The following is a 13,830-nucleotide window of genomic DNA, read 5'->3' as shown; positions in this document are numbered from 1 at the left end:
CGGATCGGGGCACGAACCCGCGTCCCCTGCATCGGCAGGCGGACTCTCAACCACTGCGCCACCAGGGAAGCCCTAGAAAAGGTTTTTTTAGTCTTTTTGGATATGGCTGTGTATGTGTGTATGTGTGATAGCGTTGGATCAAACCAATTTAGAAGAACGTAGCTTATATCAAGAAGATGGGGCTTCCCTGGTGGCACAGTGGTTAAGAATCTGCCTGTCAGTTCAGGGGACACAGGTTCGAGCCCTGGTCCGGGAAGATCCCACATGCCACGGAGCAACTAAGCCCATGCACCACAGCTACTGAGCCTGCGCTCTAGAGCCCGCGAGCCAGAACTAGAGAAAGCCCGTGTGCAGCAACAGGCCCAATGCAGCCAAAAATAAATAAATAAATAAAATTTAAAAAAAAAAAAATGGGCTTCCCTGGTGGCGCAGTGGTTGGGAGTCTGCCTGCTGATGCAGGGGACACGGGTTCGTGCCCCGGTCCGGGAGGATCCCACATGCCGTGGAGTGGCTAAGCTCGTGAGCCATGGCCGCTGAGCCTGCGCGTCCGGAGCCTGTGCTCCGCAATGGGAGAGGCCACGGCAGTGAGAGGCCCACGTACTGCAAAAAAAAAAAAAAAAAGAAGAAGATGAACTTGCAGAATATGAAAAAGATAACCTGGGATATCTAGTTTCAGATAGGCTGTAGAGATCTTGATTTTTTGGCATTTATTAAAATCATTTTGAATACACTTTTTTTTTTTTTTCCGATACGCAGGCCTCTCACTGTTGTGGCCTCTCCCGTTGCGGAGCACAGGCTCCGGACGTGCAGGCTCAGAGGCCATGGCTCACGGGCCCAGCCGCTCCGTGGCATGTACGATCTTCCCGGACCGGAGCATGAACCCGTGTCCCCTGCATCGGCAGGCGGACTCTCAACCACTGCGCCACCAGGGAAGCCCACACATCTTTTTTTTTCAAAACTTGTTTTCCCCAAGGTCTCCCCACAGCTCCCAGTGAGACTTCTTTGGAGGTATGCTACACAAACCTTGCTGGCGCTCTTCCTTCTGTCCCAGACTAAGAGATAATCGTGGAAACGTTCTCCTGGCATTGCTTAACCCTGTGACTGCAACAGGCACCTCAAGCCCCACGGCGCCCTTTGTCTCACAAATAGTACAAATTGGGTAATGCGATTGAACAAGGCTGGCGGATTCCTGCCAGGATGAAGACAGAGTAAGGAGTGAAGGAAATCTACAAGATGTCTGTTTCACTTCCTCCCTGCCCTGACCAATGCTGGATCCACATAGTCCAGTGCAAGCACCGAGCAAGCTGGCCTACTGATGAATCACAGAACAAGGTGATGTGTCATTTGTATTTCTTGAAAAACAACCAGGTGGTGAGAGCCTGTCTTGGGTTGCTGGCAAGAACTTCAGTGACTATATAATCACCCAGACAATTTCTTCTTTCCCCGGTTTTCCATTTGGGGCTTTAAGTTGTGTCTTGTTTCTTTAAGCAAAACAGCTGACTTGACTTGTGTCTGACTTCTGGGAATAATTGAATTCTTCTGGCGGTGCTAAGTAACCGGAGAGTAGCAAATGAAAATTTCACCCTGAGACACACCCACACTCACCCACATGCAGACATGTGGGCTCTTCCACAGCACTCTGTGTGGTTTGGACAGAGAGATATGTGGACTATTCGTGTATTATTTGCCTTTTTAATTTCCCAGCCCATTTTAGGGGTCAAAGTTGTAAATCTCAACAATGGATGTGGGAAAGTGAAATTTTGTATGATCAAGGGGCATGTGGATTTTTTAAAAGTTGAGAAATACTGTGACAGAGAGAAGTGGTGTCATTTAGTGATCTCTCCAGCCCTGCTTTTATGGAAAAACCATGCCTTGGTAGAGAAGGAAGTCAGAAAGGCAAAGAAACTAACAATACTTGAATGTTCAATTCCTGTTAATGCACTTTGAGTGAATTAGCATGTTTAATTCACACAACAAAGCTCCTATTTCACCAATGTTACAGATGATGAAGATGGGGATTAGAGCAATTTAATAATATGCTCAAGTACACTCATCTGGTAATAGAGTTAGAACTTGAATCCAGATTTCTCTGATGCCAAATATAGCTCCAATTATATCACTTTAAATCACTGGGGGGGAAAAAATCTACAACCTACATAACTGTGGACCATGGAGTTGCTTCTCCACTTGTCACAGCAGTTGTCTTCTCTCTCGCTCCCTTGCCTGCCTGTCTCCCTGCTTTTGAAAGCCTCATTACTGCTGGTAGCTCCAGGGAACATCCTGAGTGCAGCAGGCCTCCCTTCCTTCTGGAGTTGTGCATGGCACCAGCATGCATGTCTTTACACAGGATTAAGAAGGAACATTATTTTTTAAGATTTTTATTTTTTTAGAGCAGCTTTAGGTTCATAGCAAAATTGAGAGGATGGTACAGAGATTTCTCATCTACCCCCTGCCCCCGCCATTCACAGCCTCCCCTGTTATCAACATCCTACATCGGAGTGGTACATTTGTTATAACTGATGAATCTACACTGACACAATCATTATCATCCCAAGTCCAGAGTTTACATTAGGGTTCACTCTTGGTGGTGTATGTTCTATGGTTTTGGACAAATGGATAATGACATATATCCATCATTATAGTATCATACAGAGTATTTTCACTGCCCTAAAAATCTTTTATGTTCCACCTATTCATAATTCCTCCCTTGTCTCCCAGTCCCTGGAAACCACTGATCTTTTTACAGTCTCTTTAGTTTAAACCACTGTTTTTTACAACTGGAAAGGTAAGGATGTGGGATGATTTCTTGAGCTCACCATTACTTTTCCGTCTATTCAGAATTAGCTTGTATATTTACATTGAGCCACCAATCAACACTCATTTATAAAGCCCTGTCCATGAACAAACTGTAGTAGTTACCTACGTGGGAGATACAGGAAGATCTAGCTGCAGTTAGGATTCATGAGCAGCTTAACAGTCTGGTTAGCGGAATAGACAAGATCTATCTATCTCCATATTTCTTTAGATCTCCATCTTCATCTGTATCTATGTCACTGACTCTAAATTAGAGCAGCGAGAAAAATTTTCAGGGCTTCAAGTACCTGCTAATTGAAAAAGTGAGTAAATATAACCAGAAGGTTTTGAGAAGACTTGAAATTGAACATGTTCTTTTTGGAACCTGGTAATGCTTACTTATTAGCGTTTTATGAGGCTAGATAAAGGTTATTCTTTTAAAAAGCTCCTCTTTTGTACAACAGTAGCCCGAATAGTCAGGAGTTGGCAAGGCCTTTTCTGATATTTATTGAAGCAGCTGTGGAAATAATTTTGTACCTTGGATCCTATGATTTGTTTCCATTAGGAATAAATTAGGGATTTATTTTAAGGCTTTCAAAAACTGGAAGTGCTGTGGTCTCAGAATTATTTTTTATTAAACATTGTCTCCCTGGCTGCATTTCAGGTGCTGGCTGAATTCTGTACAGTGGATTGTGTTAGCATCAGAAATGCTGTTGAATGATAGTAATAATAATAGGCACGTATATACAAAGGATGGAATTGGGTTCCAATTCTATTTGGCTAAACTTCATATTTGACTTTGCTGACTCAGTTTGGGCATCTTTAAAGATAATGATAAGTACTAAATATCTTTGAAGCACAGTGATGCTTGAAAAGAGATGTGAACCCTTGAACACAGGTACTTTGAGTGCAAATTGTTGTTTATTTCTGTCAATATGTTTTACAGATTGACCTCTTAGACAGGAAGGAAATCTTCCCCATACTGTCAGTTCAAGACTGACTTCCAGATGAGAGCTGAGGAAGCACGGTGGACAAGGAGGCTGGGAAGATCTGACTTTGCAGAAGCAGCATTACCACCTTGCTGCCCACCATGAATGAGAATTGCCATCTTTTTCTCCCAGAATCTGACTCTTGAAGGACAAGTTGCACATGTTGCTCCCAATACGTAGCCATGTATACCAGCCTCTTTCTTGCTCCCTTCTCACTCTCTCCTTCCCTCAAACTCATTAATTCTCTGTTTCAATGAGAGCTTCTGAGAGAAATGGAGTGAATCATTCAGCAAGGAGAAAACATTAACCATCTAGAATCCTCAACATTGATTTAGAATCCACTTTCTTATGGTTTAAATCGTGACTAAATAAACAATGCATGGAAGAGGGAAAAGGGAAAAGTGGCTCATCTAGTGAGGGCCAAGGAAACAAACCGAAACGTCTGTGTGCACACTAAACCAGGGCCTGAGGAAAATATACAAAATGTAAAGCTCGTTTTTGGCCTCTAGGAGCATAAAATCGAGTTGGGGAGAAAAGCCTGCTGACAGTTTATGAGACATGATGAGACAAGTTATAGCTGTCACCAGAGCATCACTTCCCTTCCATCTCTAGAATATAGAGCCCTCTTTCCTGACTCCCAGGGCCCCTGGAAAACCATATGCAGTCTCTCTCACTGGCCCCGAGAGTCTGCTGGTAGCAGACAGACACCTCGCCTGGGTGAGGGAGCCACAATCAGGATTATCTCCTATAGCAGACTCTCTCCCTGTTCAATTCACAGCCACTCCCATTACCACAAATGGATCCCCCAGTGCTTGGACATGAGGGGTTCAGATTCTTGGTCTCAGAGTCCTGACCTCTTTTCCTTCTCTGCAACACTGGCAGTTTCCTCCCCAGGGTCTGGAAATGTCTTCTCACAGATCTTTTTTAAAAAATTTAATTTAATGTAATTTTATTTTTGGCTGTGCCACGTGACATGCGGGATCTTAGTTCCTGGACCAGGAATCATGCCCCTTGGAGTGGAAGCATGGAGTTGTAACCACTGGACTGCCAGGGAAGTCCTTAGATCTTTAAAACACATAATTTATGAATTTGGAAAAATGGAACCGTCTTCCTGTTCTCATTAGGGTGACTACTTTGATGATGATTACTGTCTTAGGGACCACTAATGTGACCTTCCTTCTCATCTCTTGTTAAAAGGAAGAAAAGCAAAGAAAGTTTAAAGAAAATGAAAGCACAAGAATGGTCAATTATCAAGTAAGCAAAAAACTAAGTGCTGAGCAGCAACAAAATGACAGACATTTTCATACATCTTATTCTATTTAATCTCCATGATAAAGACCACAGAGTAGTTGTTATTCTCCCCATTTTATTGATCAAATAGCTGTCTCATAGGAGTTAAACAACTTGCTCAAAGTTACACATTTAACAGAGCCAATATTGCATATATTTTCTGTTGTTCAGGACTGTGTTCCTTCTACTGTACCACAGCTGCTCCTAGGTCAAAAGAGGAAGTACTTCCTGTGGGTTGGAATGTTCTAGGGGCAGGTTTATGAGGAGGAGGTATTTGAACTGGCTCTTAACTGAATTATAGGCTTTGGCTAGACAGTGGATGAAGGCAAGTCTATTCCTGGACTGGGAGGATTAGCATGACTAAAACCACAAGCTGGGAAAGTGGAAGGTGTATTTGGAAGGCTATGTGTAGTCTGCTGGTGAGGAGGGTTCTTTCGTAGGAGGAAATGGCACCCAGCCAAAAAGAGGAGAACAATGAAGACGGCTTCCGCCATTGTTGTGATCCGGGAGTTTCAGGCACCTCTGTTACATGAGGATAAACAGGGCTGACCTTCCCTCACAGGCAGTCTGGGATTCTAAATCATCAGTGACTGGGAAGTGGCATGCTCCATTATTTGAGGCATGATATTATATCCACCAGCTATTTTGTGCAGTTGAATTTTTGTTCCATTGAAACGATTCTCTCAGTGTGAGCTCAATAGCAACGGGCATGATGGTGGTTTTTCTATGTTGCCAGATACTAGCTCTGAATTTCTTCCAGCGCCTCCTGCTCTAAAGCACCTCTTATGATTAATTAACCTTTTGTGGAGTAACGAGGACATCTGTGTGGGATGAGATGTACTTTGGTCAGACTTCAGTTTTCAGTTGTTCAGCAAGAGGGTAATTAATTATAAGAGCTGAATCTGAACAGAAGATTGTTGGAGGAAATCCAAATGAAGCAAAACATCTAATTATCAATGAACAGGAAGGTTTTTTTTTTTTTTTTTTACTGTTTTTGTAGGAGTGAATAAAATACTTACTGCAATATAAATAAGAGGTAGTAACAACTTAAGACGCCTGCTTGGAGTGTACACATAATGCAAAAAATGTGAGATATTTGTAGTTTTGGAGATAAAGTACAATGCAGTAACCAGAACTAGACAAATAGGAAACAGAGGCCAACTTAGTGTCTGAAATAAATATGTATTCCCCTTTGAGATAATTGTTGTGTTGACTTTAACAAGGATATATCTAGAATCGTCTGCCCATTATAGCCCCTGACCAATAACAGTAAACACCTCTTGTCTAGAGAAGGAGGTTGGATTAAGATGCAAAATAAGAGATAAAATGCAGGAAGCTAAAAACAGTTCAAAATCAATTTCTTTGACATAAATGGCTACTGTAGTAGAGATGGTTTTCCAATGCTTAGCTTTCTGAGGTCACTCACCTCCAGCATTTAGCTCATGTCTACTTGATACAATCTCCTAAACTCCCCCAAGCCAGACCCAGCCAGAGATTCTAGCTTGATTTACTTAACTCTGAGGAGGAGTTACCTTAGTGGACAATGTGAGAAATTTCCACTCTCAAAATTATTGTAAACGTTGCTTGTTGTCCACATTCACTGATAATTTCCATACAAATGCTGCAAGATTCAATTTCAGTGAGAGAATATGATTCTGTTACTGGAAGGGGGACCCCTTCTAGGGCCCGAGTGTGGGCTCTTGTCTAACACTCAGCAATGAATGGTCCAAGGAGACACACATATACAGGCAAAGCAAAACACTTTATTGGAAAGGAAGGGAGAGCAGAGAATAGCAGGGTAAGAGAAGCCAGGAGAACGGCCCTGCCACGTGACTCACAGTCTCAGGGCTTACGGTGGTGGGGTTACCCTTCTGGGTTGTCTCTGGTCAGTCATCTTGCCTGTGCCCATATTTGGTCCGATTCAAGGCCCTTCCTGGCAGTGAGTGCGTTTCTCAGTCAAGATGGATTCCAGTGCAAGAGTTTCTGGGAGGTTGACAGGACATGTTATGGGCTGGGGTGTCCTCCTTCCTCTTGGCCCCTCGCGAATTCTTCTGGCTGTCCGTAGCTTGTCAGTTCTGTGTTCCTTATCAGGACCTCCTGTTGTGAGATAACTCATGCAGGCCTGGCCAGGGTGGGCAGTTTTAGTCAATGGTTCCCTAACAACTCTAGTTCCTGTTTATAAATACCACCAGGCTTCCACTGGCATGGAGATGCTGTGTCCTTTATTTCTTCTGCTGCTATGAAATAGTTTTTATTCCTATTTTCTTTCTCTCTACTTCTGCTGCCTTGTGTTAGTACTTGTTGCCCATTCTTTGTGTGTCTCTTGGTTTCTACAACTTTCTATTGTAGGTTGTTGTTGGGAGACAGTTCTTTGTGGGTCTCGCATTTCTGCACATCTTGCAAGCAGAGGCATTGACGACTTTTGTCCTAGACTATCTTTTCATGGATGTTTGTACAGCGAGCAGACTTGGAAGATAGTGACAGTGTCTCCCTCTGGAACAGAGGGCAACTTTATTTGCCATTCAGTCTAATAATGGGGGCAAAGGTAGGAAGGTTTGCTAGTAACCCATCATAAAAGATTTAGGTTTCCTAAGTTTGAGGTTCCTCAGTTGTGATGCAAACCTACTGCATCACATGGCTTCTCTGTGTCACCCCTTTGGGACCTAAAGGGGTGAGGGACAAGGGGGACCAAAGCAAATATGAAGCTTATGCTGCTTGCTGTGCTGTGAGTAATAAGTCCTTTGTCTCTGACTCGGGTGGCTTGTGTCTTCTGCCAGCATCCATGAAAGTGTGGCAGGCTAAATTGTTAGGTGCAAGGAAGGTCAGATTTCTTCATACTTCTTTTTTTTTTAAATTTATTTAATTAATTTATTTTGGGATCTTCATTGCTGCACGCGGGCTTTCTCTAGTTGCAGCGAGCAGGGGCTACTCTTCGTTGCAGTGCATGGGCTTCTCATTGCGATGGCTTCTTTTTTTGCAGAGTACGGGCTCTAGGCACACGGGCTTCAGTAGTTGTGGCACGTGGGCTCAGTAGTTGTGGCTTGCGGGCTCTAGAGAGCAGGCTCAGTAGTTGTGGCTCAAGGGATTAGTTGTTCCACGGCATGTGGGATTTTCCCGGTCCAGGGCTCAAACCTATGTCCCCTGAATTGGCAGGCGGATTCTTAACCACTGCGCCACCAGGGAAGTCCCTCTTTCTTGACATGTATGTCTTACATCCAAACTCCCCTAGAGAATCTGACTGGGTCAGTTAATCATCATCCACTATAGAGGACGCCGGCAGTGCTGACCTCTTTTTTTTCTTCTAGTTTTATTGAGATACAATTGACATACAGTACTGTATAAGTTTAAGGTGCACAGCACAATGATTTGACCTACATACATCATGAAATGATGATCACGATAGGTTTAGTGAATATCCATCATCTCATATAGATACAAAATTAAAGAAATAAAAATAGTTTTTTTCCTTGTGGTGAGAACTCTCAGGATTTACACTCCTAACAACTTTCATATATAACACACAGCAGTGTTAATTATATTAATCATGTTGTATATTCCATCCCTAGTACTTCTTTTTTTTTTTTTTTTTTTTTTTATTTTGCGGTACGTGGGCCTCTCACTGTTGTGGCCTCTCCCCTTGCGGAGCACAGGCTCCGGATGCGCAGGCTCAGCGGCCATGGCTCACGGGCCCAGCCGCTCCGCGGCATATGGGATCCTCCCGGACCGGGGCACGAACCCGTATCCCCTGCATCGGCAGGCGGACTCTCAACCACTGCGCCACCAGGGAGGCCCCCTAGTACTTCTTTATATTAAAACTGAAAGTTTGTACCTTTTGACTACCTTCATCCAATTTCCCCTCCCAGCACAGAACTCTTATGTAAGACCTTCTTATAGGCCGGTCAATAGATTGCTGCCTTTGGATCAGGTACTTGTGCTTGGACCAGTCATCTGTGGCCAACTTTTCAAAGTCACTTTGTTCAAATATTGAGAGCAGTGAATGAGGGACGGGAGCTCATGGAAAGGGGCTGTGAGCTTGGTAAACCCTTTGAAGTTCTCAGAAGCAGACATTGTAACTTGCACCTTTCACAGACCATCCAGGGAAATGTTATTGAGAATTAGTAAATTCACCTCAACTCTCCTGCGTAATCTGCGATTTTTGTGAACAAAGATGATTGTATGTGTTCTTCTGCAATTTGCCAGTTCTCTGCCTAAAGAGGAAGCATTTGGTAAATTTATGTTCCTAGTACTGGATATTGGAGATGAACACTCAGGTTCAATGCAGAGGTCCTCTTTTAGCATTTGTTCCACCATTGGAAGAGCAGCTGTGCAGTTGGCTGGGATTACCTCTGCTGCCAGGTTCAGTCATGGACTCTGATTGGTATAAATCAATCAGCCTTTTATCTACTGTGACTGATGCAGGGGAGGGCTGATGACTTTAGGGCATTGCTCAGGAAGCTCCCACTCTTTTTCTGAGTGTGAACCTCAACTATATCTTCCATGTTGTCACTGTTTTAGTGAGGGTTCTTCAAAGAAACATGACTAATAGGAGATATACACAGTTGACTCTTGAGCAACACAGGTTTGAACTGCACAGGCCCACTTACATGTGGATTTTCTTCCTTTTTTCTTTTTATTGAAGTATAGTTGATTTGCAATATATTAGTCTCAGGTGGACAACATAGTGATTTGATATTTTATAGATTATACTCCATTTAAAGTATAGATTATACTCCATTACTAAAATATTGGCTATGCTTCCTGTGCTGTACATTACATCCTTGTATCTTATTTATTTTATACCTAGTAGTTTGTGGATTTTTTGTCAATAAATATCAGTACTACACTACTACACGATCCATGGTTGGTTGAATCCATGGATTCACAACCATAGATATGGAGGGCCAACTGTAAAGTTACACATGAATTTTTGACTGTTTGGGGGTTGGTGCCCCTGACCCTGCATTGTTCAAGGGTCAACTGAACACAACTCCATGTGTGGAGATTATATATCCATATATTATACATATTTTGTATATATATATAAAATTTCCACATGCACCACACACACACACACATACAGAAATCTCTATTTATATATCTATCTACATGTATCTATATTTATCTTTATCTATCTATCTATCTATCTATCATCTATCTATCTAGAGATGTTTGTTACAAGGAATTGGCTTATGAGATTTTAGAGGCTAAGAAGTCCCACAGTCTGCCATCTGCAAGTTGGAGATTCAGGAAAGCCAGTGGTGTAATTCAGTCTGAGTCTGAAGACCTGAGAGTGTAAATCCCAGTCTGAGGACAGGAGACGAGATGAAATGTTCCAGCTTATGCAGTGAGGCAGGAAAAAAAGAGGTAAATTTCTCCTTCCACCTTTTGTTCTATTCAGGCCGTCAACAGATAGGATGATGCCCACCCACACTGGTGAGAACAACCTACTGAGTCTACCAAGTCAAATGCTGATCTCATCTAGAGCATCCTCACCACACACCCAGGAATAGTGTTTAATCTGGGCACCCCATGGCCAGTTTAGTTGACACCTAAAATTAACTATCACAGTCACCAAGAGGGAAGTTAGCTTCAAAATAAAGCTCATACTTGGAGGAAGGAAGAGCCAAAAGAATAGCAAAAATTGGAGCCAGAACCCTAATCAAATTATCCCCAAAGTCTATACAGTTTCTGGGCTTTTCCATTATGTGAGCCAATAAATTAACTTTACTGTTAATGTCAGTTTGAGATGGGTTTTCTATTACTTACCAACAAAAACATCCTAAGTGATTCATTTACTAGTTTTCATAATATCTCAGGTCACTCAAGGTTAATGCTGGAGTTTACATAGGTAATACAGACATCTTTCTGAAGTTGGGACAGTGCACTTTATTTTAGCCCTGGAGACGTCAGGGGCAGCGGTTTCATAGCTGTAATTCACGGCTCTTTCCAGTGCCAGACACGGTATTGCCCATAAACAGTTGTGGAATGAATACATGAATACTGCCTATTGCTCCTCATAACTTATCTGTTATTTCCTGACTCTGATCACATCCCCTTGATCATTGTTGTTGGGTTTTTGCTGCAGAATTTGGAGGATGAGGTTAGTTACTAAAGAGTTAAATGAAAAGACAAAAAAAAAAGTCATGTTGTTTCCACAAACAGTGGCCACCCATGTCATCTTGGGCTCCACATTCTTTAGGGGTGGGTTTCCACATTGGTGATTCAGCAGGTCAGGCCATACTACTTAATCCGAAGTTATAATTTTCGTTTGAACTGTTCAGTGGTCCATTATAGTCCACAGTTTACATCTTGTGGTAAACGGACAGACTGCCTTGTTTTGCTGGACTACAGTGTTATTTTCTTCAGAAAATAATTGGACCTAGAGCTGTGCTTTAGATCTCAGCGCTGTCCTTTTGTATGTAAAAGAGTATCATCTTTTCTAACTGAAAACTGCCAGATAAAAACGTCAAGACAGAGATGGCCCTACCCCATGTACAGGTATCACTACCATGTGTTATAAGTGGAAGCACCAACAGAAATCACATCCAAAGTGAGAGAATAATACAGCCTCGCTAACTACAGCTGAACCATGTTAAAGCGATGAAGAATCCTGATGGGACCGCAGGTTAATACTCCCAGCTTGCCAGGCCACATGCTTGCTGATATCAGGATTTTCTAGTAGATGTGGAAAACAGTTGAACTTGGAATATCTGGGTCAGCATAACTGAATGTGCACTAGCTGACAAAAATCTAACATGAACAGCCTTCCCCAGTGGGTTCTCTTCTTCTCTTTCAAATGCTTTGTGATACTCGAAGAATGGAAGAATTTCTCAGAATGTAGCCTGTGGACAGCAAACCCAAGTTGCAACAAGTAGGTAGCAGGGTTATTATGCAATGGGGGACTGTCTGGGAATAAGGCACAAAATTTTCTCCCCAGAGGAGCATCATCTATACCACTAAACACACCCATGTACCTTAAAATGTCTTTTTGGAATCTCAAAAGTGGTTTGAAGAGAAACCCAGACCAAGTAATTGTCTTATAGGTAGAACTGAATCCAAGGCCATGCATCAATGTGGAGAGCAAAGAGCTTGTTGGAGTTTTAAGCAGAAAAGGGCTCTTTGTCCTGGTCAAACTTGAATTCAAAGAAATCCTTTTGTTAAGTAAATTCTCCATAGTTTCTCCAATTGAGTTGCATTTCAGTCTTCATTATTTCACTAATATAGCTTTAGGTACACTTATTTTCTTAAAGTCCAGGCTATCTCCATCCATTTCCTTTAGTATTTAGAAGTCCAAAATACTATCATACCATCGCCACTTTCCTTCCACTGTCAAGAAGCATCGTGACAGGTTTAGATTGCCAACTGACTTCTTTTCTGACCAGAAAAAATATTCTGTTAAACATTTCCTCATGGTATTCTTCCCAGCAGTAAAATTCTCAGCAAGTCTACTTAACAATTTCTTAGGTGCTCATTTTTTTCCCATAATGAGACTGCCAACAGATGCCTGTATAATGGAAATATCCATTGACTCCCGTGGATCATCTCTATCTGAGTTTTGTAATCTGCATCAGGAAAGCATTTTCACCATCCTCTGTCTTCCTGGATGGTCTGTTTCTACAAATCCTCTTCACCATGCTTCTACCTTCATGTGTGTGCATTTCTGTACAGGAGTATATCCTCTTATTCTTACTACAGTACTTGATTATACTTACTTTGCTCTATTATTCTCTTCTCTAGTGTTTTTTTTTTCTTTCTTTTAAGCATGGATTTATTTCATCCAGCTGGTTCCAGGAATAGGAACCATATCTTCTAATTCTTCTTATGCCTCTAAATACCACTTAGCACGATGAAGATGGCTAATAAATACGCTTCCCCAGTAACATCTGTTTCCTGGTCTTAGTTTCATTTGCATTGGTTTTCTTTCCCTTAAAGGCATCCCTTAAATTTATTTTTTGTAATTAATATTTAAATTGTTTGAAAGCCATTCACAGTCCTCTTATAAGCTAATTTCACCTGGTTGCAAACATTTTGAAACCGGATTTGACTGGAAAGGAATCTTAGGTGTGTGGTCTATGACTGGATATATTTTTTATGTTTATCTTACCACCTTGTTTGCGTTTTTTTGTTGTTATCATTCTAACTGGTTTATTAAATGTGCTTAACTCAATAGCGTTTAACCAAGAAACAACATTTATTTTTCTTCCTCGACTGCCCTTAATTATTTTTATTTATTTTTATTTTTTATTTATTTATGGCTGTGTTGGGTCTTCGTTTCTGTGCAAGGGCTTTCTCTAGTTGCGGCAAGTGGGGGCCACCCTTCATCGCGGTGCGCGGGCCTCTCACTATCGAAGCCTCTCTTGTTGCGGAGCACAGGCTCCAGACGCGCAGGCTCAGTAATCGTGGCTCACGGACTTAGCTGCTCCGCGGCATGTGGGATCTTCCCAGACCAGGGCTCGAGCTCGTGTCCCCTGCATTGGCAGGCAGATTCTCAACCACTGCGCCACCAGGGAAGCCCTGCCCTTAATTATTATTTTTTTAAATTAATTAATTTATTTTTGGCTGTGTTGGGTCTTCATTGCTGCACGCGGGCTTTCTCTAGTTGTGGCAAGCAGGGGCTACTCTTGGTTGTGGTGTGCAGGTTTCTCATTGCGATGGCTTCTCTTGTGGAGCACAGGCTCTAGGCGTGCAGGCTTTAGTACTTGTGGTGCATGGGCTTCAGTAGTTGTGGCTCACGGGCTCTAGAGTGCAGGCCCAGTAG

The 13,830-nt window shown here is 42.4% G+C and overlaps 1 protein-coding gene across 1 annotated transcript in view; it reads left to right on the top strand.

The window, feature by feature from the left end:
- The first annotated feature begins 1,053 nt into the window (after window positions 1-1,053).
- Window positions 1,054-13,830, top strand: part of KLF7 (KLF transcription factor 7) — a 338,268-nt gene continuing 325,491 nt past the window's right edge. The window contains exon 1 of the mRNA XM_081242674.1: window positions 1,054-1,332. Coding sequence (XP_081098800.1) covers window positions 1,234-1,332 — 99 coding nt within the window. The 5' untranslated portion in view covers window positions 1,054-1,233. The remainder of the gene's footprint in view (window positions 1,333-13,830) is intronic.

This window comes from Mesoplodon bidens (assembly GCF_964165515.1).
Source record: "Mesoplodon bidens genome assembly, chromosome: 8".
Classification (NCBI taxonomy): Eukaryota; Metazoa; Chordata; class Mammalia; order Artiodactyla; family Ziphiidae; genus Mesoplodon; species Mesoplodon bidens.
The sequence above is the reverse complement of the archived record's forward strand: the minus strand, read 5'-3'. Positions and strand labels throughout refer to the sequence as shown.